This window comes from Amphiprion ocellaris, chromosome 2 (genome assembly GCF_022539595.1).
Source record: "Amphiprion ocellaris isolate individual 3 ecotype Okinawa chromosome 2, ASM2253959v1, whole genome shotgun sequence".
In the NCBI taxonomy this organism is placed as follows: Eukaryota; Metazoa; Chordata; class Actinopteri; family Pomacentridae; genus Amphiprion; species Amphiprion ocellaris.
Window position 1 is genome coordinate 31,969,145 of NC_072767.1, and position 27,635 is coordinate 31,996,779.

The following is a 27,635-nucleotide window of genomic DNA, read 5'->3' on the forward strand; positions in this document are numbered from 1 at the left end:
AGTGTTTAGTTTTATTGTATTGATCATTAACCCATAGGAATCCAGCAGCTTAGCTCGAGGCGTCTGCTCTGCCATGGCAACGCCCAAGCCAGCATTCTGTTTCCATGACCACGGGCCAGAAGCGTGTTGTCGCCATAGCGACGTCGCCTGGGATTATATCATTTCTACATGGCTGCTGTCGCTCCTAAAGTTTCTTCACTTTCAACTTCTGTCAGTGATTTATTTTTTGAGCTTTCAAGCGTTTTGTTAGTGCAGGTACCAGCTTATTTTAGCTTTTCTGTTTTCGTTAGATGTCCTGACCTGTTTTTGCCTTGTTTAGCTCCACATTTAACCGCTTTCCATCGAAAAATTTTTTAGCATATAGCAAGCTAAACGCTAGCTAACGTTGAGTAGTGTTTCCGTCTCGTAGCAAGTGAGGGTTTAATATTACGACTAAACATTTTATTGTTAAAACTGGACCATTTTTGCAATGAGTTCTCAACGGGAGGAAGGTGGTCGTTCACCTCGACTGGAGGCTGTGATTCAGGTCGGTAACAACTGCTTTATTGAACGTATTTCATGTCCTGTTTTAACACAGTAGAGACAGCACAGATGTGAATAAAAAAAAAAAAATGGGCGAATTACACCTGCAATGTCAGTGAATTTTTTCCCAGTTGAAAGTCAAGTCATGTCACTGTTACCATACTACTATTTTGATGTCATTATACTGTATAATATTGTATACAGTACACAAGAAAAGTAAGTACACTTCAAACACGTTGTAATGTTCAACACTGCAATTGCATTACTCAGCTAAGCTGAACAACAGAGTATTTGTTCTTGTGCAAAATAAAAAACTAACAGTTTCTATCACTTTTTTCTACATAAAAAAGTTGTAATTTTTACTCAGGGAAGATTCAATGAAATATCACTGTGTTTTCATCCATATAGCGTAATCATGTGCAATATTGTTGCTTTCCACATTCATAGAATGGGTGCAATGAGTTTCTATATCAGAAATAAAATGGAAAATACAGTGATGCTACAAAATCAAAAGCACTTAGCATATTTATTGTTTTTTTATTTTGTTTTTTGGCTGATGTCCCTACTTTTTGCACTAGCCCCTTTGCTGCTGAAACTGTCCCTGCTCTGGGATTATTAAAGGCTTATCTTTAAATTTACAAAATTAAAAATACAGAGCCCACCACAGGAAGTCAATGCAACAAATTTAGGCTCCTTACTGAGATTCAAATCAGTCATGTTCAAACCAAAATCTTCTATTGGATTCAAGTCAGACAGTGTACCAGGTTATTGGCCAGGCTTTCCATTTACTTCCTTTTTAGAAACCCTGGTGTGATTTTGGCAGTGTACTTTGCATTATTGTCATGCTGGAATGTTTCTGTTCTGCCAAGCATTTGCAGACTGGGAGTCATTTTGTTAGCCAATATTTTGGTAACCCACAGGTATTCATGATGCCATCCTTAAATGTCATCTCTCCAACACCTTTTGCACCCATGCCAACACTGTTTCATGACATTCCCATCTCAATGCTTCACGTCGATGCATTCATTGTAGTATTCTTGGTCAAGTTTGTGGTATACATGCTGGACTCCATCTAAATCAAACAAATGTATCTTTTCTCATCTGACCACAAAGTGAGTCTAATATTATTGAGGCTTCTTTTTTATGTATTTAGCAAAGTATCATCTTGTAGTTTTGTGCCAAAGACCAACCAAAGGTTTTTTCAAGGGCGCCGTCTATAGAGCATTGCATTATGCAAAGTCCTTCACACTGAGTCATCACTGAAACTTTGAAAAACCCCTGTGCCAAATATGACTTGCCTGCCTGTTTCACATAGCTAGATTATGCAGGTAGATTTTGGTGTCATTTTAGGTGGATGGCCACTATAATTGTTCATTCTATACCACTTGGATACTGTTGTATAAGTGATTTAATTGTTCACCAGTCTTTCTGTATCTGTATTTCCAGCTTTGTGAAGTCACACAAACAGATTTTTCAGTTCCTGTAGCAATTCCTTTCCATGTGAGGCTATGATGCAGGCATGCAGATAGACACATCCCATAGGTCCAAAACTGCCAAAGATCTGGTGTTAACAGGTCATTTTGTGGTGTTTAATGGTTGAAATCTGCACCCTCAGCTCTGCATGCCACTAAATCCTGCACACATTGCAATCTAACCTCAATGAGTTAGGCCTTTTGTGCTCAGCTAAGTGACATATCTGGATGATTGGTGTGATTGTAGAAGTTGGAGGAGTCTCTGCTTCACTCTGATGGCAGCTCAGGAGAGAGAAGTCTGACACTCCAAGGTGATGGACAAGCGTCTGGAGCCACGCCTACGCCTGTCTCTACTCGCATCCGCCAGATAATCACTCGCAACTTGGCTGAGCCGGCAGCTGGTAGGAAAGAGTGCTTTAACTGTAATACTGATACGAAAGAACTAAATCCAAATAACTCCGTCTTGCTACACATCAGTTATTAATGCATATCTCATGTGGTTAGATTGACGCTTCATTATGCATGATCTGTTTCCTGATCGCAGGTGAGAGCTCTGAGGTCACAGAGCTGGAGGAGAGCAGGGCCCTGAGGGAGCAGCTGTCTCCCAGCCAGATGCACCGTGACCAGCCGGTGGTCAAACAGACCAGCCTCACAGACAGGGTAGGAGTGACACAGGGGAGCAACACATTCTCAGGCCAAGGTCAAGCTGTGGAACATTATTTACATTTTTAGCATTCGTTGTACCCATGCTAGTCTAGCTCAATGTTTGTTCTGCAACGGGAGGGAAAAAAATAATATGTCAACAAAAGTTATATAACAGGCTAAATGGAATGCACAGGTGATTTCACCAAGGTAAGTACTGATGACACTTATCATCATCTATACTATCATTATTTATGTTTTTGTCCATCTGTGTTACCATAAAAACATACTTTATTAGTTAGTATTTCTAAATACTTTTTTGTACACAAAGTGTTTACTGTTTCCCACGCAAGCTGTGCTTCCTACCTGACATGTGGGATGTTAAGACAGATTTTAAGACAGCTTTAACAGAAGTTGGTAAATTTTTGCAAGTTTGTCTGGAGATGAGATCAAGAGGGTGAGCCACACTAGAGCATTGACTGCAAAAGGCTGCATGCATTTGAAATGGAATATGGTTACAGTAAACATCAGCGCAGCACCACTTTTTCCAGCAGGGAAAGCCTTTTGGGGCTGAACAAACAAACAGTGTAGCACGATTGAAACACCTTTGCATGTACTGCATTGAAAGCTGCAGGGGGAACTGAGCCGACTATACAAGCTCATGATTAGTTAAGGTACCTTTGCACATGCTCATATTTTATACATTTTTGTTTAATTACATATTAGTGTGCTGCATAAGCATCCATTGTACATGAGTGTGTGTTCAAGGGGGTGCGTCTAGAGACATGTGTGTATGTGTTTGTAAGTGTAAATAAGAGAGGGGAGGGGGGTTCATGAAGGGTTTCCTTGTGGTCTGTTCAGGTAGACTCAGACCCCCTGTGCTCATGAGGACCGGCGTCTCCCTTCATTGCCCCCCATGGTTGCCCCTCCATGTAGCAGCTGGAGCTTTGGGGGAAAATTGTGAAGGTCTCTGGCCTCCTCCCTTGAGACTGTCGAAGAAAAAGCTCATTTTTCACGTCGCACAAAGCAGCCATTTGTGATAACACTGCCCTCATTCTGCTGCCTAAATCCAATGAACTCCCACTGCTTGCTTTGCTCTTGAAACTTATTTTAAAACTGTGGCTATAAATATAACTTAATTAGCTTGGCAGATATAGCATATTTATTTTGTTGATATTTTTAGATGTGTGAAAAGGAACTAAACAGAAAAAACACGAGCAAGTGTTGCTGACTTTTGATGCCCAGACAACAGTGCAGTAAATTGAATCTGAATATTTTATGTGGTGTCTGAAAAGTCAATAGGTTCATTACAAGACTCCTGTCATGGCTCGTCTGTTCTAGTGAAAGCTCCTGTCTTCTCCTTACTGTTTTCTCTGCGGGATTGTTTGGCAGCTTTGCTTTTATGTGATGTTAATGCAGCGTGCTAATCATTGCCTGAGAGCCAAATATGCTGCCTTGACTATGGCAAATGGATGAAGGTAACATTCAGACCAGCAGTCTTACATTGATACAGCTTTCTCCCTCAACATTTACTGCCGAAGGGATCATAACACTGATAGAGTAGGATTTTAATGTCCATATCAGTATGTCTCACTTATTCTTGATGAAGCAGTCAGACAATATTCATTTACCATCATATGTCAAAATAAGAGTTGCTCAGTGATTCGCTTTGGTTATTGGCTTGGGATATCAGTGATATTTTCTGATGTTTTTGTCATTTGAAACCTTTTTTTCAAATGTCCTCTTCCAACTTGTAGTCCCGTGAAATATTGTGAGCAGCCATTTAGTCAGCCTTTGTTTCAGTTTCCCTATGCTTAAACTTTCTTTCTTGGGTACTTTACATTGAATATTGAAATCGAAATTTGCCTCACTAATTTTGACATTGTTCAGAATCCTGTACTGCACAGTGTGTTCTTTTGAGGACAAAGGTACAACTCCAGTTGGAGTGTAGTTTCCTGGAGTTTAATTATTCCATCTGTACGCAACTTTGAAAACACTAACAAGTCAAGTGTATAGCACTGAATGCCAGGACTCTCGGCAGGAACTCTCTTACTCCCTGAGAGTAAGAGAAGAGCCCCAGAACCAAGTCTCTAAACTCCTCAGATCCCAGTCGAGCATCCGTGGGATGTGCCGTAACAAGCCTGATCTGTATAGACTCCACCCTGCAGCCCACAGAACCCAAAGGATAAGCTGCCAACATCCCAGTGCCAAACACCACAGGACACCTCCTGAGGTCCTGTGCACATGTGCTGATGGATCAGAGCTGTTATGGCACCACGAGTGGGAGGTACACAATGTTCATCAGACAGTTTTAATGTTGTGGCTGATTGGTGTGTATTTGTTGCTTAGTTATTTTCCAGCTGATTTAGTGACACTGAAGTTTTTACTGGTTTCCTGGTAAACTCGCAATGATGAAAAGACTCCAGGAAGCCACGTCTTTCAGGGTTGTGCAAATTATTATGCAAACACAATAAATGTATAATGGGATGATTATTGAGCATTAGGGATTCTGAACTGGTGGTGGCAGACTTTTTTAAGTCTTTGAAGAGGGCCAGGGTAGTTGTTTCCAGTCTTTGTCCTAAGCTTACATAAGCTGAAAATGATTCTCTTGTTGCTTGTTGGCAGATGAATCAAATCAAGATTATCCTTTAATGTTGTTTGCTGGCGATAACTTGATATTTAGTGTGCACGCATGAGGATGGCATTGAATTTTCCATTGAGCTCTACGTATATCCACAAAATGTCAAACTGTTTATTTAAAATATTATTTTTCAGTTTGAAACCAGGTATACATCCAACTACTAGACATGGCAACTAAATTCCTAATTCTAAAATCCACCCAATGCTGACGTGTCATAATGTCAGCCCAAGTCAATCCACCACAACGTGTGACGGTTTAGAAACATCCCGAATCCCCCATTTCCCAGCTTTTCTTGACTCCGTCTGAGTTGACAGAAGACTATTAACGCAATACTGGTGAAGTCACACCTGGACTCTGAAAGCCTTCCTCTGTGTCGCTCTTAAGTCATTCGTCGTGATCTCTGCTGACCCCAGAAAATTGCACCTGAACCAGGATAAACCTTGACCCAGTTTGCGAGTTGCACAGCCTCAGGAGGTTGGAGAACATGTTAGGGTGAATTCTGAACCCTCTGTGTTGCTTTTGGAGCCCTGCCAGTGTGCATTTTCTCATACATAGACATCCATACCCTGCTGCCTGAACACTTAGCGACTGCCTGCACAATACTGCAGTGTGGCAGTCCGTTGGATGACGATAACTCTCGCTGAATGATTTCTGACACCAACTGCCATTTTGCCAGTGCCCTCTGGAATCTTGAATCCCCCTGGTCTCTCCATAAGAACCCTGTCAAACATAGTTTGAGCAGATAAAGTCGGTTTTTAGGGATTGTGTTACTGTCTTCTTTTCCCCTGCTACCCCCACCCCCCCACACCACCCCGTTTGCAGTTTGTTTTTCCTGCTGGCACAAACCCATTCATTTAGGCTGCAGTTTGAATGCAATGCTGCCAAAAAGTCTAACTCTCTCAACTATCAATGAAAATTGTAAAAATTAATTGCCTTCCCAAGAGAAAATATGCTTAAAGCCCCTCTGAATACTGAATTTGCGATGAAAGTATTCCATTAAACCTTTCAGCATTTGACATTAGGCCTCTCATGTTACCTGACTTTAAAGTCATTAAGCATACTTTTCAGTTCCTTTTCATATATCAAAAATGTCTAATCAGATGTGAAGTCTTGAACTGATTGAGTGTATGTATGTATGTATGTTTAGGTTTTGTAAAGTGTTGTCGTTGCCAAGGGGCATCTGTGTTGAGTGCTGCAAGACCAGCCACATGCTTGTAAGTACACAGAATATATTATTAGTTTGCCATATTTACACAGATCACTTGTATTCCTTGTATGCCACCACAGCAGCTGTCTCCATAACCAGAGAGTTCACTATATGGTAACGTGCTCACAGCAGTTCCTCCTCCTCCCTTCCATTCTCCCTGTTTGTGATCCCACATTGTCTAATTGCTGTCAGCGATGATACATAAACAGCTTTCACAATCAGCTGGGGCTCTTTCACAGAGTCAGCACTCAGGGGGTAATGTGAGGGGAGGAGTGGGGGTGACGGGTATGTTGTTCAAGTAGGATAGTAAGTTTTTTGGGCAGCTTGGGGGCGATGGACATCCGCTCCAGCTGTGTTTAGGAATCTGACAGATAGTGCACTCCATTAATTCCCTTTATTAAGCCTCTGGGCCCAGGCCAAGCCAGAGAAAACGATTGCAGCTGTAACCCTTCACATGCTGGCTGGACTGTGCACTCACAGCCAGATGTCGCTCTGGGTGAGTCAAAGTTTGAAAGAAAGAAGACTTAGGCTGTGCACAAGCTTCTGAATGTGCCGGAAAATGTGTATTTGAATAGAAAACAGCTATGAATCCATGATGCTGGTGTTATTTATTAGAAGAGGAGAAAAGCAACTTCAGAAATGTATTTCACAACACCCATTTGACTGCTTAGATAAAGTGGGGAGTTATCAAGATCTCCAAATGTTGTGACATTAGGTCAGTGAGAGAATGTTATAATCACAACTTGGTAACTGAATGGATTGGATTTTGATCTACCACATGAGCAGGGGAGCAACTTTTGGCCCAAACACCAAAGCCTTCACGAGTGCCTTGAAAATGATTCTTTTGTTGCTTGTTGGCAGATGAATCAAAGCAAGATTATCCCTTGATGTTGTTTGAAATATTTATCAAAAGAGACAATGCAAGGAGTGGCACAAATCATAAATATCAAGAAATATAAAAAGCTAATTCAAAGCACATTTTAAGAGCCTGAAAATTCTTACACTTTGGAACCATAAGCAGAGCTCAAGAAACAGATACTTGGGAATGAAAAAAGAAAAACACCATAGCAACCATATGGAGACATAAAACATACCATGACATAAAGGCTGTTTTTGCAGAAATTGCATTTTGAACATTATTGCAGAATGGTAGTAGATGACCTCAAAAAGTTGGGCTGTAGTGAAACTGGGCTCAGCTCACTTTAGGGAGCCGTGGAGGCTGCTCAAGGGTGATTGTGCTCAGAAGCAGATCATAAATAGCAAGCGTGTTCAACGAGCACACTTCTGGGCCCCCAGTAAGCTCTATAAGCCCCAGAGTTAGAGCAGATAGAGGACTGGGATTACTTGCTTCTCTCTTTCGCCTTTTAACAGTCACCACTGTGTTGGGTGTGTTGTGAAGAACGAGTTCACGCTCCCTTGGAGATGTGGGTGATGAGATTTAATGATGCAAGCAGAGCAAAGGAGTAGATGGTGGCGTAGTGAAGGTGGGGGTCTCCACATCAGACTGTTATGGCACCCTCTTGGGAGCTTCCTGCATGGAGCATGGCTAATCCAGAGCAGCCCCCGGCCTCCTGCTTTACAGCTGACTGGGGAGAAACCATAAAAAAGCGTCATCTCTGTAGTGAGCGGAGTGGGGCGAGGCGCTGGCAAGAAGCCCACACACTGCAGCTATGTATGAAAAAGCGCAAACAACCCTCCACATCAGGGTAGGGCGGGGACCCTCAGGAGTTGCCAGGGACACCTGGTCATTGAGTGCACAGCAAGGTAGGGAAAGTGCAGTGCACAGCAGTGGTAGTTGTTGATGGAAGTGAACTGTACATTCTCCCTCTGTGAAAGACCGGTGACAGAGTGTATCACAGTTTGACCACATGGGGAAAAATGTCTAAGATTTATGTAGAGTAAAATGTAAAGTTGTAACAAGATTTCCGTAGATAAACCTTTGGAAGGATCTTTAACATTTTTGACCTTCTGCCATGTTGCAGAGTGAGCAGCCATACATGTTAAAAAGTTATTGCTCTGTTTCATTTTAGAGGTTTTTGATATGACATTGACCTTGCTGACAGTTTGAAGTTTGCAGCTCTAAAAGCCCAATTTTCATTCCATGTACAGTGATGGAAAAAAAAGTTTTTGGACACCTCATGCATTTGTGAAATGTTACATTAAGAATCACTCTCAGGTGTTCAAGTGCAATTTCTTGTACTACAGTCACAGCCAAAATACTACACAAATCCTAAAAAAGCCATTAAAAATTTAAAATTGATTGGTCCCATAGAAATACATAAGAAATTTTAAGTATTGGATCATTTTGGTACCAGTGATCCACTAATGAAGGTTGTGCTTTTTATTAAAAGACACATTTTCAGCTCAGTATCCAGGTCTTAGAATGGCCAGCTCAATCCCTGGACATGAGCTCCATTGAAAATCTGTGATGGATTATTAGAAGGTCTGTTTCAAAGTGTAAATCAAAGAATTTAGAAGAATTAAAAGCAGTAATTCAAGAAGAATGGGACAAGATTACCTCTCAACAGTGTGAAAGGCTCGTGGGAAACATGCCAGCCAGGATTAGAGCTCTACTGCTGCTAATGGAAGGACTGCTAAATATTAATTTGATGATGTGATGATTTATTTATTTTTGTTCAGTTCTGAACACATTCTCTGTTATTTGTTGACTTTGACACTGACAATGTCGAGAACTGACATGTTGAAACTGTCAAGAATTTAGTTTAGTTTGTTTTTCTTGTAAACAATAAACAAAACATATCATTTATATTTGTTTCTGTCTGTCTAATACAGCCACACATTCTGAAACACAAAAAAGATTTTTCCACAAATATTTCATGATAATATTTAAGATTGCAGGAACTTGTGAGCTTTTTTAGACCGATTCACACTTTACATTCTGACCCCAAGAACCACCCGTGTAGAACTTCTACTGGGGCAATTTTCCATTGTATAAAAGGACTTACCCCTGAGTAGATACTTCTGAGTGGTCCTGAAAAAAAATTTCTGTGTGCTCAGTGCTGATTGGTTCAACTCAAAGAAAACAACATTGTTTAATGACATCATCGTTGAGTAGCAGGCGTCACCTCTCAAACTTCACCAACAACAACAGTGTTGCTTATAGAACTACAGCTACTAAAATGTTACTACTGTTTGCATTTGTTTTGGTGCACTCTGTGTTCAAGATGCAGTTAAAGCTGTCGGATCCTACACTACAATGGAAAAAGGAAGAAAGGGCTGATTACAGATTCTGTAAACCTGAGCTCCTCTAGTGGAAAGTCATCTACTGAATGTATAATGAGATGGACAAACCCTTCACAATGTCACCCACTGGTTTTCTGCACAGTAGTTTTGAAGCTCAGTGTAGCAGCTCCGGGAATCACCATCTTGGAAGTCCCTGATTCCTCCAAACTCCCATCTAATCCTTTAATGAGCAAAGAGGTGGCACATGAGGGGGCTATGCAAATGTCTCTGGGCCATGGATTGTCCTGTTACAATACCCATTTGTGATTAAAAGTGGCCATGCTCCTAATTATGCATTACATTTAGCCTTAATACTATTTAAATGGGTGAGTTATATTAAAATTCACCCCCTGTACAGTTGTCATTAGCAATAGAGATAAAAATTGTATCAGGCTGCAAGCATTTTTATTTCAGCTGTAAAGTATTTTAACATAGAGGTTTGATGGGAATTGACAAACTTTTGGAAGCAGCCTCCAGGGGCCACTTGAAGAACTGCAGGAACTGCAGAACTTTTGAAGGTCCTCGAGTTGCTGTTTGGTCTCCTTGTTTTACCACCGAGAACTGTTAACCACAGCAGTAGGGTAAAACCAGTGGCAGGCCTGTGTGTCCTGTATGTGTACATATGACTCTGCAACTGAAGAGCAGAGTCTTGTCAGTGGCAAATATGTGGAGATAACTGAGTCTTTTGTGTTAGTGAGCGTCTTTTTATCAGGTTTATGTGGTTGTGATATGTCTAGATGAGTTACATTGTATCAGCGTCAGATCTCTTTACAGGGCTTGAGATGTAGATTGTGCTCATGTGTTATGGTAAACACCATGTGCTATGGTTATGTATTTAAGGTGTATTTATAAAGTTCACCCTTGTTAGTAAGTCAGTGTTATTACGAAGGCTATGCCAAAATACTTGAAAAGATGCATAATCACTAATGCTCCACACACAGCTGTTTCCAGGAGTCCCTTTAAACACAGCTGCTGCAGTTCTGTGTGTTTCAAACACTCCGCCCATGTTGTTCCTCCCTTCTCAGTCCCTAAAGCTGTCACCTCAACAACGGGCAGTAAAAGAAGTTTTTGTGCTCTCCAGGTCCTCAGAGGAAAAAACTAAACACACAGAGCCAAGTGCGTGATGGCCGTTGGTATAGTTTGTAGTATAAATTTCTGAAAAGGGCATTTGAAAATGTGTTAATAATGGTGGCAAAGTGGCTGGGTCCAGTGTTGAACAGTGAGACTATTGTCTTGGCTCTCTTGGAGCCTGCTGGAGAGATTAAGCACCCAGAGAAGAGATGAGGTACAGAAGGGAGGAGGGAGGGAATGGGTCGCAGGGTTGATTTGAAGGGCTTGGATGGTGGTTTGGAGTGTTTTGCAGGGAAGGGGGCTCCCTCGCTCTCGCTCTCTTCCTCTCCCTTAAATGAGAAGTCGGCAAGGGCAGCTGGAGGCACGCAGTATGTTGTAGTACTCTAGGGCCATGTGGTTTGTATTATTGAGGACAGGGTGTCTGGCACCAGCATAGAGAGTGGGTGGTGCAGAGGGAGTGTAGGTTGTATGAGGTTGAGAGGTTACAGGACATTTGGATTTCAGATATGGAAGAGAATATGAGATTCTACAATAAGAAAGACCAGGACATTTGTATTGCTGTTCTTAAATGCATATATCAGTTACAGCCATACATTCAAAAACAAAAATATACGAACACACTGCACTTGGACATTATATAACTTGATGTTGATATTGTCACCCCATCAAGTCAAGCTACTATTTGTTCAGTCATCATGTTGTTACTGCTGCTTTCTAGGTTTGGCTATGTTTACCATTATTCTTGTGTGAAACATCTTATGTGTATATTTAATTTCATCAGTACTGAGGAAATTCAATTTTCATATCATTGAACCGTGTGATAGATAATCACAAATTTCTTATTGGAGAAAAATGTTTCTTTATGCATTAACAGGCTTTCATAGAATAACTCCATAATATATTTCATAAGGGTCCTATGCAATAACCTTCTTCTGAAACACATTTCACAAAGGAAAAAGTTAAAAACTGATAACAGTTACCCTGAAATCAAACCTCCCTTTTAGCCCAGCTATTGCACTAGGCTATAAAATCTATCTTTCTAACTTGTGGAGTGGACATATAGTTTAAAGATTCCCTCTGATGAAAATCCATATTGTGTTTTTTTCATGTTGGAAGACACATCATGTATGAAATAAGCAGTCAGTGCCATGGCTGAACATTTTCACAGTGAAATTGCAGTAATAGACCTCAGTAACCAATCCTGTCAACTTGAGGGCCGGGGCTTTCTGTATCATTATTCTTTTTCAGAATCAGTTGCCGGCAGTACAACTGAGTTAATCCAATGTTACAAGTTGGATTGCATCAGGCTGTACCTTATCCGCACTCAGTACACTTATAAGTCATTGCAAAGTGGATGTAGGCTGTGTATCATAATTTGTTACATATAAAGTTTATTTGCTGCCACTCTGTTCAGCTCGACCAGATGCTGATGTTGCACTCAACAGTGGACTCAGACCAGGACAGTGTATCACCAGGATCGTTGCAACTACAGAACAAGGAAAGAGCCTATAGACAAAAACTGCAGGTCTACCAGGAAGCCCAACAGAAACAAGCACAGCTGGTTCAGAAGCTGCAGACCAAGGTGGCAAGAAATGGATCTCACAATTCAGACATACAATTTATCTTTACATGTAAACATTATAAGCACCTTGTTTTTGTTTTCTACTAGGTTCTCCAGTACAAGAGGAGGTGTGGGGAACTAGAAGAGCAGGTGCTGGAGAAGACTTCAGAGTCTGAAAAGATGAGATTGTTGGTGAGTCCAGATGGCAGCATCACTTTTAAGGAACAGTATTACAAAGATATAATTACTCAAGACTTAAGTCTTATCAGCCCACTAGGGTCATCTAGAGGCCTGTCTGCTCCTTACACCCAACCAGGCTGAAATGGCTTCAGCTAACTGCCCTGCTAGCAAAACTTGAATTAAAATTTTTTTTTTTTTTTTTTTTAAAAAGCTTTAGGTGTTCCAAATCAGAATGTAGGTAAAATCTCTCACGTAATGAAGAAAGTAATACTGTACAGTGCTTGGTGATATGGATAAAATGAATCATTATCACGGCATTATCACATCATTGTTGCTTAATTAATCACTAAGTTGCTTGGTCCATAAAATGTCATGAAATACTAAAAAATGTAGAGAAAAAATATGTTTCTCAAAATCAAGATAGCATCTCTATGACATGTTGTTATTAAAATTAATTTAATAGTTTAATAGTTGACAACTAATCAACTACTCATAGCCTCTCTACCAACTAGTACAAGAATCAAACAGTCCTGAAAATATAACAAGGGCTGTGTACTCTATATGTAACCAACACTAAATGATTCACTCATTACTGAGCCATAAAGATTTTGAACATTTATTAATCATCATCATTTTCTGTCATCTCTGACAGGTGTTGAGTCACATAAATGGAATTTTGCACGTGTAAAAATGTAGAGCAGTGTATTGTCAGATTGTTAGCAGAAAGGACATCTCATGAATGCAACGAATTTTGTTCCATTTTGGAATTTTTGAGTGCCCTAAATAGTAAATAAACCCGCACACCCAGAATCTGGCTATTCAAGTTAGATGTCAGACAGTAAATCTAGTGCAGTGAATAGTAAACAGGAATTCGGACACAGGTGGAACATTTGTGCTTTCATTTGAACGTACTTAATTCATCCAAATATTATTCTTAGCTGCTTAGCCACCATAGAGAGTTTGTATTAGTAGATTTACACTGTAATTATGTTGCCTCATAAATATCAGGCAGACATGCTGCTGCTGCTGCCATATACTTGAAGTGTTATCAGGATGCCAGTAAAGGTGGTGAGTGTGTTTAGCTGCAGGGCCACCTGGACTCAGCCGAGCGTCAGCAACGAGCAGAGCAGGAGCTCAGCGTGACCATCCACAATAAGTCTGCTCAGCTGGAGGAGGAGCAGAGGAGGTGAGAGATGGGCATAATGCAGTGCAGGTAGCCAGGTTACCCAGCCAAGATTAAAACTTCTGTATTCAGAAGTAATACATATTAGGGGAAAAATGCACAACGCTTTAAATCCAAAAATCAGAAAACCTGCATCAGTGGGGATCTGCTATTTGGATGTAGACTTAGAGCAGTAAATTCATGGACAAGCCTGTTTGAAATTTGCTCCTGTTTTCTTTTTCTGTTTCTTGTTCAAAAGCAGAAATCAAGTCGAAATATTTCTGAGAAATATGTGAACCAGCTATATTCCCAACAGTTGCCTGATCTTTTCAGTTTTTCCCTGCTCCTGGTGCAGGGAGAAGGTGGAACTTGCCCTTGGCAGATAACCTCGGCATCCAATTTGTCAGAGAAATTTAGTGGGGCTATGTTGGCTCTGTTGTCCAAGGCATTTTAATAATGCTTCACATTAAGTGTGGGCCAACCTCTGTAGCTGAGGCCAGATTTTAATACCCTGTGATTTATCCAATTACAGAGCTTTATTTGAAATACTCATGGTAGAAACTTTGCCAGGAACTGATCATTTTTACTGCCTAAAATAGACAGTAAAAATGGGAGCAATTTTTAATGTAAGTGTATTGTAAAGATAAGCCCACACACATCACTTACCACTTACATGTTGGCATTACTGATTCTCTCTTTTCCCACATCTCAGTTCCTTTTAAACACGATATCATCTTGTACATGCAAGAAGGATTTGGCTCACTCTCAGACAGATAACCGAACATAACACCGTGCGTGCCTCACTGCAACAGGGTGTGTGTTAACTGTGAGGATGATGTAAACATTTTGTAAATGACTCTACTAGCAGATCTGGTGGAAATTAAATCTAAGTTGACACAGACATTACAAATCTGTCACACATGTTCACCCTCTAAGTGCAGTTGGTAAGGGTGGATCTAAAGACTTTAGATGTACAGGTGATAAGCTGGCTGTGTGAAGTTTGGGTGATGTGATACAGTTTGTAGGAGGTTGTCAAGACAGCTGCTTGTCATTGTCTCATGAGATTTGGTATTTTCAGGTGCGCCAGCCTCAGCCAGGTGAACTCTATGCTGCGGGAACAACTGGACCAAGCAGGTACTGTCAACAAGGAGCTAACAGAGAGTTTATGGAAGGCCCGTGAAGATGTTGAGTTGTGCGATACCCGTCTGCGCAGAGAGCAAGAGGTGAGAAAAACCACAAAAATGAAGTGCTCGAGTCAGAAAGGCAACAGGGAAAGCTCAAGTTCATCCCTTTCTGCACAAAGATTGTGCAATTAACCTCCTGTTGAGTTCACATGGGGTAGGAATTCCATTCATAGCCAGTTTCCTCAATTCATTCTCATTCCCTGTTCATTTCATTGCTATGATTTTTGAGTTGTTGTTTCCTGTGAAAACATTCCAACTGCTGAGGGGGAGGAAAATTTTGTGCAAACAATCTGGCGTTCGTGCTGTAAATGGGCTACATCTGTTGATTCAGGGAAATCCAATTATTTGTATGTGTGCCAGTGTGAGTCCAGGAGTTCCAGTATTGCATCTGTTTGGGATCACAATGAAATGAAAGGTTGCTGTGAGCAACCCTTACCACCTACCCGGCAGTCTCTAGTCGCCTCGTCTGCTTGTCTCTGCAGACTTGCGCCTCGCGGTTGAGTCGTGAACAGGCTCGTGTCAGAGCACTGTGGCGCCAGGCTGCCTCCCTGCGGAGCACTTTCACCCAGCTAAGGACTTTCACTGACAGGTGAGTGTGGCAAACTGCCAAAATCCTTCTGGCAACGCAGGATTCCACAAGAACCCCCACCTCTCCTGTGTTTCACACTCACGATTGTGACCACAATCCATCTTTCTCAGCCAAGGATCAAAGTGGAAGAGGTCAACAGGGTCGCTGGTCTCCCTGCTTATTGTTTCCTCACTAAGGGCACAGATGGCTTAAGGTGTCTGTGCTCGCTGTTAAAATCATCCATCAGGACAAAACTTGAGCTCTTGGCTTGAAGAAGACATGGCTTCTATAAAGTTGAATCTTTTTGTTGAAGAGTAATTTGCTTTAACAGTGATTGCTCATCTCATAGGCACCTTTGTCAAGTCAGAGACTGTTCTGTAACGTACACTAAATACACTTCAAAACACTGATCTCAGAGCTTCAGATACAAATGGCTCATAATTGTATGAGTGAAATAATCCCTGTCAAACCTTTCATATGAATGGCATACTCTCTAATCCTTTTTGCACATAACTCTTTTCAATAGAACTCTGTCTGATATGCGTGGCGAGTGTGTCGCTGCCAGCCGCCAGCTACATGTTGCCTGTATGAACTTAGAGGCCAGAGTAACACAAGAGAGCACATGTAGTGGTGTGGAGATGTCAGCTCTGGAGAGGCAGCTGAAGGACAAGCTGAAAGAGGCTATGCAGCTTCAGGGTCACTGGGATGCAGAGAAAGTTGAACTTAACTCCAGGTAAAGTTACTTTCAAATTCATGTATCTATCTGAGTATGCCTATAATGACGAACATGTGCCACCAGAACATCTTCAGTGTACATTTGTATTGAAATTCCAAGTCCCTGAAACGCTCCTGGTGAATGGACATCGTTCTTCCAGTTGATACTCCATTATTTGGTATTTTGATTATGGTGATGAAGAGAGCGGTCTTACAACTTGGTCCGTATTCTTCCATAAGTGCTTAATGGTTTTAGATCTGGAGTCTGTGAAGGCTATAGCGTATGATTCATACCATTTGAATTCAAACATTCAGTGGCTCCTTGTGCCACATTGATGTGGGCATTGTCATCCTAGAAGCAACCATCAGGATAGAAAAATTTTCTTGCGGATTAAAGGTGATCATTCAGAACAACTTTACTGATTTACAGTAATCTTTACCTCTAAAAGGACCCCAAAGTAAACTCTTACAATGCCAGCAAAATGCGCCCACTGCATAACAGAGCCATCAGATCCCCCTCAGTGTAGCGGTCAATGATTCCGTTTTTTCTATAATTTGTCATCTGTCTGTACATCATAAAGTGAAATATAAATTCTGTGCTTGAGGTCATGTATAGTAGAATCGTTTGATCACTTGCAAAATTCACATTCTTCGTATGTCTCAAAGGAAAGCCAAATGTAATCCCTTTGATGAAACCCCATAACTTTATGGCTTTCAGGCTTTCAAGCTAGTCTCAGCAAACTTGTGCTCTTGTCCTGATATAGAAGATCACATCTTTTGTGCCATCGTCTGTGCACTTCGGTCAAAAGGCTGCAGGAATGTCAATGCTTTTGTATTCTGGATCTAAGCTGCTTTTGATCTCATCACAAGTCATTGTTAATCCCATGATTCTATGTGCAGAATATGATAGTGTTGATGGTCTGTTAGGAGGAGTGCACGCCAGTCTGTCTCTTTTCAGTGTCTCAGGGAACTGTGTGTGTGAGTGTGTGTTTGTTATTATGCTGTCTTTGTAATTTCCATGCATGGTGGTCTATCTAGAATTCTAGAACTGACTGACACACTGAAGCACCTCCGGAGCCAGAGCAGTGAGAAGGATGCAAGCCTCAACACCATGCAGATCAGTCTGGACAGGATGGTAGGTCTTGGAAATCCAGTGTGAAGTAGTGGAAGGTGGCAGATAGACGGGTGGCTAGGAGGGCTAAATTAGCTGTAGTCTGGACCTTAGGCTTGATAAAGGCCACAGCTTCCTACTCTAGAGTCTGGGGAATGTTAGACTTGCTCCATATATGCTGCTTATCTCACTGAAATGGTTTCCTGCTTAGGAAACAAGGAGGGCAGAGGATAAAGCAGAGATGGAAATACTCCACACAGAGATCCAAGCTCTCCAAAAGGTTTTGTTTCATGTTCACCAGGTCAGAACAAAACAAAGTTTGGACTAATTTGTGCACTTATATGGCAGATGGTGACATTATTCCTTTTCTTTTTCAACTCAAATTAATTTCCAGTTGGTTAGCAGTGAGAATGAGAGCTGTGCCTCTGAAAGTCTGTTGTCCTCACCTCTCCATGGCCAATCCCCTCTAAAGAACACAACCTTGTTGGCTATACAGAATACGCTCTCCAAACATCAGAAACAGACACAGGTACAACAACTGCACATATTTCAGAGAAACAATATTCTCAACTCTTTGTAGCAACTTTCCACTTACTTAATAACACACTCATATACAAACCACAGGACCTACGTGCATGTTTAGAGGCTACGCTGGAGCAAGTGGGCACACTGCGCGAGCACCTACAGGAGAAGGACGCTGAGAGGAGAAAATTGGAGCATAAGGTCCGTGAAGTGAGGAGGGAAAGTGAGGAGGCTAAAAAAGCTTTGGAGGAAAGCCTGAGAGACAGCAGCAGATATCGCTGCTCACTGGAGCTCATGTCCAGGTACTGGACACCCTGATCAACTACCTTTTATCTTTCTGCCCAGATAGCTCAACGGGTAAAGCGGGCGGCCCATGTACAGGGGCTGGTCCCCAATGCAGCAGCCTGGGTTGGATTCCCGCTCACGGCCCTTTGCTGCATGTCTTCCCCTAACTCTTCTCCCTCCTTTCCTGTCTGTCTCCACTGCATCTATCCAATAATGCCAAAAAAAAAAACTTAAAAAAAAAAAAATCCCAAATTCCAAAATATATTAAAAAAAAAAAAAGAAACAACACAAAATTGCAACGTCACTTTATGAAACATGAAATTGACATTCTGGCTGAATGTTGTTTTTGAAAAAAATGTTAATGGTTTTATGTTTATTTATGCAAATAATCTTTATTATCATTATCTGAACATATGTTATTACACTGAATATGGATATATTGTACAGTATTGTATAAGAAGGGTTTTTAATGTTGTTACATGTTGTTTTTGAAAAAAAATTAAGTTTGATGCTCATTCTGACCGACACAGCATACCACCTCTTGTTTTCCTCTGCCTCTGTTTCTCCATGTCACACAGTGAGAAAGAGAACCTGGAGAAGCTGATGTCAGAGGTGCAGCAGGATGTGAACTCCCAGCGTGCTGAGCTGGAGGTACTGCGGAGCTCATCACTGGAACTCCAGAGACAGCGAGACCTCTTGAAACAGCAGAGGGAAGATCTGGAGATGCAGCTGGCACGCCATCGCACAGAGGCCCAAAGAGGGTACAGCATGAGCGCATGAAATGACCATTACACAACACACATCCTGTCAAGCATGATTGTTTTCAAGCTCCGTTTGTTTAGAGCTCAGATCAGTAACACATGTCATTCTCCGGCCAGCAGTACACCCAAATGACATTCGGATGAAAATGTAAATGGTTTACATAGCATGACTGTGCTCATGCAAGAGGAATACTTTTTTCTCTTTTTCAGGGTTTCTTTTGCTAAAAAATTTGATTAGCCAAGAATTGAGGCAGGACATGCGATCTAGCAAAAAAAAAAAAAAAAGTGCTCAGTGTTTTGTGCTTTGGCACCAACAATTCTGTATTTTTCAGTGAAGACGGATTACTGTTTGTGAGACAAAGTAACAGTATGTGGGTGTTATATACACTACCGGTCAAAAGTTTGGACACAACTTCTCATTTAATGGTTTTTCTTTATTTTCATGACTATACTACTACTACATTGTAGATTCTCACTGATGGCATCAAAACTATGAATGAACACATATGGAATTATGAAGTAAGCAAAAAAGTGTGAAATAAGTCAAAACGTTTTATATTTTAGATTCTTTAAAATAGCCACCTTCTGCTTTGATTTCTGCTTTGCTCACTCTTGGCATGTGATAGTCACCTGAAATGGTTTTCCAACAGTCTTGAAGGAGTTCCCAGAGATGCTGAGCACTTGTGGCCCTTTTGCCTTCACTCTGCGGTCCATCTCATCCCAAACCATCTCTATTGGGTTTAGGTCAGTGGAGGCCAGGTCATCTGATGCAGCACTCCATCATTCTCCTTCTTGGTCAAATAGCCCTTACACAGCCTGGAGGTGTGTTTGGGGTCATTGTCCTGTTGAAAAATAAATGATGGTCCAACTAAACGCAAACCGGCTGTGATGGCATGTCACTGCAGGTTGCTGTGGTAGCCATGCTGGTTCAGGGTGCCTTCAGTTTTGAATAAATCCCCAACAAAGCACCCCCACACCATCACACCTCCTCCTCCATGCTTCACGGTGGGAACCATGCATGTAGAGACCACCCGTTCACCTTTTCTGCGTCGCACAAAGTCATGGTGGGTGGAACCATAGATCTCAAATTTGGACTCATCAGACCAAAGATTGGTCTAATGCCCATTCCTTGTTTTTCATGGCCCAAATAAATCTCTTCTGCTAGTTGCTTTTCCTTAGTAGTGGTTCCTTAGCAGCTATTTGACCATGAAGGCCTGATTCAAGCAGTCTCCTCTGAACAGTTGATGCAAAGGTCTATCTGCCACTGGAACTCTCTGTGCCATTTATCTGGGCTCTAATGTGAGGTGCTGTTAACTTGCCATTTCTGAGGCTGGTGACTCGGATGAACTTATCCTCAGCAGCAGAGATGACTCTTGGTCTTCCTTCCTGAGGTGGTCCTCATGTAAGCCAGTTTTATCGTAGCACTTGATGGTTTTTGCGACTGCACTTGGGGATACATTCAAAGTTGTTGCAATTTTCCGGACTGACTGACCTTCAGTTCTTGAAGTAATGATGGACTGTCGTTTCTCTTTACTTAGCTGATTGGTTCTTGCCATAATACTGATTCTAACAGTTGTCAAATAGGGCTGTCACCTGTGTACCAACCTGACTTTTGCACAACACAACTGATGGTCCCAACCCCATTAAGAAGGCAAGAAATTCCACAAATTAATCTTGACAAGGCACATCTGTAAGGTGAAAACCATTTCAGGTGACTGCCTCAGGAAGCTCAGGCAGAGAATGCCAAGAGTGTGCAAAGCAGTAATCAAAGCAGAGGGTGGCTACTTTAAATAATCTAAAATATAAAACATGTTTTGACTTATTTCACACTTTTTTGTTTATTTCATAATTCCATATGTGTTCATTCATAGTTTTGATGCCTTCAGTCAGAATCTACAGAGTAAATAGCCCTGAAAATAAAGAAAAACCATTAAATGAGAAGGTGTGTGAAAACTTCTGACTGGTAGTGTACATATGACACATTTTGTGTTTCAGTGAGAGAAGTCTGCAGGAGCTTGAAGGGAAGCACTCAGAGCTACGCAGGGAACTTGTGACAGTGAAGGAGGCTCTAAATCAGGTCACCCTGCAGAAGGAGGTGTTGGAGAATGAAAAGGCCAGCCTCGCTCAGGCTCTCTCCAAGGTAACCTGCTGTGCTTGTGCACCAGCTTTCCTCATGTTAAAGGTGTCTGTCAGGGTCTTGACAGTGATGTAACAATAAAAATCTTTTTAGAGCATTTTTTAAAATCCTGAGGCATCAAAATAAAACAGACAAGTCATAAAATGATCTCAGACTCTGCTGACCTAATTTCATCGAGCTGATTGTTCCAGAGTCACGGAGCCTTGACTGCAAATCTTCTGTCCCCTCTGATGGTTTACATCCTTCTAATAAGAATCATTAACTCTACAGATGGAGTCTCAGAGTGCTGCACAGGAGTTTACCGTCACCAAACTGCAGAATCAGGAGGCTGCCCTAAAAGATTCTCTCGCCAAAATGGCTGCCCTTAGTGAAGGCTTAGCAAAAGACAAGGTGGAGCTTAATCGTATCCTGCTGCAGGTCAGTAGCTGTGCATTTGCCCTATGACACTGATGTGAGACAGGAAACATAACAGAAGTGGAAAATTTTGGTTTGCCTTCCAGATAGAAGGGGAGAAGACAGAGTTTGGTGAACGTAGACGGGAAGCTGAAGCTGAGCGGGCAGCAGCAAGACAGGAGGCAGCACGGGCACAAAAGGACATGATGAACCTGCTTGCAGAGAAACAAACTCTAGAGATTTCATACAACCACTTACAGGATCTCTGCCAGAAGCTGGAAGCAGAGCTGAGCGTCCTGCAGAAGGAGAAAGTTCAGGCTCTGGAGAAGCACTGTCAGGTCAGGAACCTCCGGTCATTCACCCTCCTCCGTTCTCCCACCACCTGGGAGAACTATGATGTTAATAATAGCTTTCAGCAGGTTCACGGAGCTTGTTGTCACATTAAAATCTATAGGAGGTGCAGGAAACATCTGCCATGGTTTTTTTTCTTTCAAATGGGATAGGAAAAGCGGTTTGAGCCCCTCATTGTGTTTTATGAGTGACTTGGGACATAACAAGCAGGGGATCTTCATGAACAAATGTGAAGTGAAAAAGATAAATAGATAGACATATAATATCCAGTAGGGGTTTGGTGAAAGGACCAATAAATTAACACCTAAAGTATTCCCATTCTTCCTCAACAGATCCAGATCTCCCTGTGTCATCCCCTAAAGAATGAAAAGAATCCTTTCCTGTTTTATTATCTGTCCTGAATGTGAGACTGGGATATCCGTGTTGATCTGAGCTAGAATATAACAAACCTAAACAATTTGACAAATTCCATCCAAACATTTTTAGATAGCTTATCTGTAAAAATAAATCAGCTGTGGTTAAAACAAGCCCTGGAATGGCCTCCATTGCACTAAGCTCATGTTTCATCCCCTTATTGGGCACTATTCACACCCATAACATTGGTGTTATTCATCCTCTTTAATATTTATCTAAGGAGAGGCAGAAAGACGTTGTGTGCTAATATTTAGTTAGTCTGAGTTCATTTTAGTGTGGTCCAAAATCAAATTACAGTGATTGTTGCTTTTCAAAAATTCTGTTACAATGAAATATTAGAAGTTGCAGGGGTCTGTTATGTAAAATATGATGGCGTGTCACTAACTGGCACCAAATAACAGTGAAGGACTGGCCATTTTCAGATATTATTGATTACAATAAACATGACTTTAAACATAGTTAGACAGCTGTGGTTCAAAAACAAGAAGAAGATGATTAAAGACAACAGTTTTTAGAATAGAGCTATATCTTTGGTTGGGTAAAATCAAATCAACACAGGAAAAGTCTGCCATCTTGGAAAATTCTTTCCCACTGAGAGTAACATAAGAAAATCAGCAACACTCATATTTCTGTACACTAAATACAAGGTTAGAGCCAGAAGGTTCACATACAGACTGGAAGCAGAGGGTTACAGCGTGCCTGGCTTTTCCCAAAGTATAGACTGCATATAAAAATGGGCGTGACCTCCTGGTCTGAAAAGTGAAGAAAACATGCAACAGCCTTAAACCGGCATTCTTCCGAACAGCCAGCAGGGGGCGACTCCCCTGGTTCCAAAACCAAATCAGACTTTATAGAAGTCAAGGAGAAAATGGCCTGACTTCTCACCTGATCTATTTACTTAGTAAACATTTTCCTAATGATTTTACTGTTTCAGTACATATGTTTCAAGTCTGCTTCAATACAGCATGATTTTCCTTTTGAAATTAACACTTCTATTTATAGGAAAATAGACAATAAAGCAGGCTATGTTATAGGTTGGTGCCTTGTGATTGAGAAGTCATCTCTGTATCACCATGCATAGTGTCCTCAAGTTATTAGATCTACTGCTTGCTTGTCACGTCTGGATTCAGAAAAGCAAGATGGCAATTAATCAGTTTCCAGACTTCAAAACTTAAACTTAAGGCTTCAAAACTGCAGTCTATTAAACCAGTTGGCGATGTCATGTTAGCTGTGTCCATCTTTTATATGCTGTCTATATTTCTAAATTATAAAAAACATTGTTATGCATCTGAAAAGTGCTTCACAACTTACATTTCATTTAAAGCTAAATGTGAAAACAGCAAGTGGATTTTAGTTGGGGGTTATTGTCAGCCTTGGCTCATGGCTTGATCAATGGCCACAGACATTTTGCCAGTAACACAATTTCTCCTTGCAATTAGTTTTAAATCTAAGTTAAGCTAAGCTAAGTAATTTACCTGCTGGCTGTTCCTCCGTATACAAGAGTTGTATCAATCATCTAACTCTCTGAAAGGAAAAAAATAAGTATATCTCTCAAAATGTCAAAATGTTCCTTTAAATCACACTAAAACCTGCTTTGCTCTGACCTTTGTCTCCATGTTTGAGACTGAATTCCTGAGGTCAGTGATTTATAGTGCCTTAACCCTCTAAACCCCAAAATTGTCTGGTGAGTTTGAAAGGCGTGTTTTCTGAGAAAAATCCCCAAAATGACACCACTTAATCAGAGCCAGAAACTCTGAAAGCAGAAAGAATCATCAGATTTTCAACGTTCTGATGGTCCGTGAACCTTTTTCAACACAATTAAACACAAATTATCTTAAAATTCTGATATTTCATTAAACTAACATTGTTCCTTATATGCTGCAGTCTGTTTACACAGACCTGGGAGAAGATGACAGAAGAGTCTGAGAGGAAAATAAAACATACACTACTGTTCAAAGTTTAGGGTCACTTTGAAATGTCCTTCTTTTTGAAAGAAAAGCAGCTTTTTTCAATGAAGAAAACATTAAATGAATCAGAAATACAGTCTAGACATTGTTAATGTGGTAAATAACTATTCTAGCTGGAAACGGCTGATTTTTAATGGAATATCTACATAGGAGTACAGAGGAACATTTCCAGCAACCATCACTCCTGTGTTCTAATGCTACATTGTGTTAGCTAATGGTGTTGAAAGGCTAGTTGATGATTAGAAAACCCTTGAACAATTATGTTAGCACATGAGTAAAAATGCGAGTCTACATGGAAAACATGCAATTGTCTGGGTGATCCCAAACTTTTGAACGGTAGTGTACTTAGTAACGTAAATGCCGCATGGCACAAGAATGATATGCAGGGAAGCAAGTTGTCAGCAATTCCTAGTAGATACATTCAGCATGGTGAAAGATTTTTCTTGATTTGTACAGAGAAATGTGAATATGCCTAGTTTGTAGAGGTTTTAACAATGTAAATAGTTAAATGTCCATAACATACAAAGCCCTAATTTTTTTCAGTTCCAATTTTTTCAGTAACACCTGTGGGTACTTAGAAAAATGTTGTTCCAGTAACAGTGTTATACACTGCTTAAAGTTCAGAGGGTGAAAATCATGTGCAAATATATCAATGTTTCCATTGTAAATTTCCACCTCCATTTTGTGAATTTGTAGTGAATGTGCTCCTCAGTACTTCCATGCATGTGTTTGGAGTCTAACAGATGCAACAAAATACAGCTGAGCAAGTTGCACATAAATATATTCCCAGTTCATTATTTTTATTGCTAGGTACAAGTTTTGTGGCATGTCACTGTGATTTAAGTGGAACTGGAAAAAATCCCACTCGTCATTTTTGTTTTGCCTCAGGCATTGCATTTGTTATGGCCCTGAAGTTCCTATGTACTGACACACACCACTTAAAGTTTGTTTAATTTATACTTCGCATCAGCAAAAAGAAAAGTATGTAGAGTTTAATATTATTACAAAAAATGTGGCTACACAAAATGTAGACTAGATGATTCATAGGCTGCTCGTGCTCCTTCTCGTGAGAAACTAGTTTGTCAGAGTGTGCATGCTACATTTTAATGCTTATGATATACCGTGTTACAGCAGCTTGCAGTTGAAATTTGCTTGTGAGATCTTTTTTCAAATTTGTGTATGCTGGTGTTTAGGTCACAGGGCAGATGCAGGCTGTGACAGAGGAACTGTGTGCGTGCAGGAAGGAGCTTGAGACTCAGACCGCAGCCATAAAGAGAGCTACCCATGACAGGGAGGAGCTGGCCAAGGACAAGGCAGCTCTGGATGTCAAGCTAAACTCTGCTGACCGAAAGGCTTGTGGTCTCACGCAGGAGCTGGTTGCAATGAGGTCTGAGTGTGGTTGTGTGTGTCTGTGTGCATTTGTTTGTGTGGGTCGAACTCTGAAATGTTTTGGGCCGATTTGATATTTAAAACCAGTTTTCCCAGTTTGTTTTCAGCAGTTGCGTTCAGGATAAATGGCAGTACAAGGTTAAAGTCAGGGTTGGAGCTAGGCATATATCGAGCACAGGAATGAATGTAAGTCAGTTGAGTGTCCTTAAAAGCATCATGAACAATCCAGTGTGTGTGCCTGTGTGTGTTTATTTAAGTAAAACCAACTGCCATTGTGTACTTTGTGTTTTTCAGGCAAATACTTTCTGAAGTGCAGCAAGTTTCATGTAACAAGAGTCTTTAAGTAACATGGTTTTATTTGGAAAATATGCTCATGGTGGATCATTGGATTTTATGACCTTCTACACCTAGAGGTTCAAAGGTCTTTTTTTCTGAGCTCAAACTGCTTTACCGCTGTGTTCCAGAGCAGAGAAGGAGTCCCTAGAGACGGCTCTGTTTGAGAGCCAGGAGTTTGCCTCGTCTCTGGAGGCCGAGTGCACCAGGTTGGAGGGGGAGAGGCGTGGATTGCTCCAAGCTAACGAGGCCTTGACGCGTGAGTAGCTCCCTCCCTCAGAGACCCCACTGTTTTCCGTGCCAAGCCCCCTGGCCATGAAGCCTTTCCAGCAGCCCACTAGAGATCCATATTTCAGCTGTGAGCTCTGCAACAGCTGGGCTGCGGCATCGCTGGAGCTGCTTTCTCAGCTGACCAGAGTCTCACCACTGCGCACAAACACACATGGATCAGATAAGTGGTGTTAAGCTAGCATGTTCCATGAAAAGACATGGATGAGGATAGCCCATAAATAAAACTCCAAATAAAATCCGGACCATCATCTGCTTGTCAAGAGTGTCACGTGCATGTGTCATTTGCAACTTGGGTCCATGGGTACATTTATCTGTGCAGGTAATGCTGCTCAGATGCGTGTGGATACTGAGCAGCAGTTTGCAAAAACCACACAAGAGCGGAGTAAGTTGGAGGAGAAGCTGGCTCAGGTGGAGAGGAATGCCCTGTTGTCCCTGAATAACAGAGAGCAAATTCACAAAGAGCAGCTCGAAGCTGAACGCCTCCAAAAGGTACAATGAGTTGGGTGCTTTGACTGACACTGACAAATTTGAATCACATGCTTTAGCTCTCTGTTAACTGACCAGAGCCGAGCGTGTTTGTGTTTGCTGGTTGACAGGAGCAGCAATGTGCAGAGCTGACGGTTCAGCGGGAGCAGGCCGAGGAGCAGCTGCGCAGACAGTGTGAGGAGCTGCGTGTGCAGAGCCAGAAGGAGCTGCAGCAGGTGCAGGAGGAACTAAGCAGGGTGCAGCAGGACCTCAGCCAAAGCCTCCTGCAGGCTGAGACTGAAAAGCAGCAGGTGTGTGGTGATCTGTATAGATTTGCTACGGGGTTTTCAGATTGAACTTTGAAATGTTGAAGTATTTTCCGAAAAGGTAAGCCAAGGGTTATAAAATTGTATTTATAACAACAACATGCAAGGTTTTGTCATCAAAGTTGTGATCTATCTGATTGGGCAACTGACATAGAAAGGGGCCTGAACTAAATCATCTCATCTGGACGTTGAAGTTACAACAGCTTGCATGTGTTCACTCTTGTTTCTCTCTTCCATCCACCTGGCATCATTTTTCTGTGTTTTCACCTTCATCACCTCCACAGCACAATGACACACATCCATTGACTGCTCACATTGCAAATATTGCTGACTTCCACACTCCATTCCTGTCTTATGTTGTTTGTTTAGTTTTAATACATTTCAAGTAAATATCTTGTGAGTACTCCCTAACTGTCACTTTTCTCAAGCTAGTTTGTGACAACAGAACACATTTTTGTTCATTTTGCCATATATTTTCACATCTAATTTAAACTCAAATGTCCATTTTATTTTAATTTACTGTAATGAAAATAGACTGTGGCAGGTCAGATTAATAAGATTCCCCAATAATTAATGTAATCCAGGTTTTGACAAAACAGCAACTAAAGTTTAGTTTGCTGCTTCCTGTTGTTTGCAAGAGTCTTTCCTCTGAGTTTAATAAACATCTGCAGCATCAGGCAGCAGCAGGATCCACATGAGCATCTTCAACGCAAGAGAGTTGTG

The 27,635-nt window shown here is 41.3% G+C and overlaps 1 protein-coding gene across 1 annotated transcript in view; it reads left to right on the forward strand.

The window, feature by feature from the left end:
• The first annotated feature begins 289 nt into the window (after window positions 1–289).
• The window catches only part of crocc2 (ciliary rootlet coiled-coil, rootletin family member 2), a 41,536-nt gene continuing 14,190 nt past the window's right edge, over window positions 290–27,635 (forward strand). Inside the window, exons 1-21 of the mRNA XM_023265004.3 lie at window positions 290–526; window positions 2,242–2,395; window positions 2,539–2,654; window positions 12,213–12,380; window positions 12,468–12,551; window positions 13,622–13,725; window positions 14,780–14,924; window positions 15,368–15,474; window positions 15,980–16,186; window positions 17,206–17,302; window positions 17,490–17,579; window positions 17,673–17,807; window positions 17,903–18,102; window positions 18,664–18,846; window positions 20,842–20,986; window positions 21,254–21,400; window positions 21,484–21,714; window positions 25,302–25,495; window positions 25,962–26,089; window positions 26,441–26,610; window positions 26,718–26,897. Coding sequence (XP_023120772.2) covers window positions 470–526; window positions 2,242–2,395; window positions 2,539–2,654; window positions 12,213–12,380; window positions 12,468–12,551; window positions 13,622–13,725; window positions 14,780–14,924; window positions 15,368–15,474; window positions 15,980–16,186; window positions 17,206–17,302; window positions 17,490–17,579; window positions 17,673–17,807; window positions 17,903–18,102; window positions 18,664–18,846; window positions 20,842–20,986; window positions 21,254–21,400; window positions 21,484–21,714; window positions 25,302–25,495; window positions 25,962–26,089; window positions 26,441–26,610; window positions 26,718–26,897 — 3,042 coding nt within the window. The 5' untranslated portion in view covers window positions 290–469. The remainder of the gene's footprint in view (window positions 527–2,241; window positions 2,396–2,538; window positions 2,655–12,212; window positions 12,381–12,467; window positions 12,552–13,621; window positions 13,726–14,779; window positions 14,925–15,367; window positions 15,475–15,979; window positions 16,187–17,205; window positions 17,303–17,489; window positions 17,580–17,672; window positions 17,808–17,902; window positions 18,103–18,663; window positions 18,847–20,841; window positions 20,987–21,253; window positions 21,401–21,483; window positions 21,715–25,301; window positions 25,496–25,961; window positions 26,090–26,440; window positions 26,611–26,717; window positions 26,898–27,635) is intronic.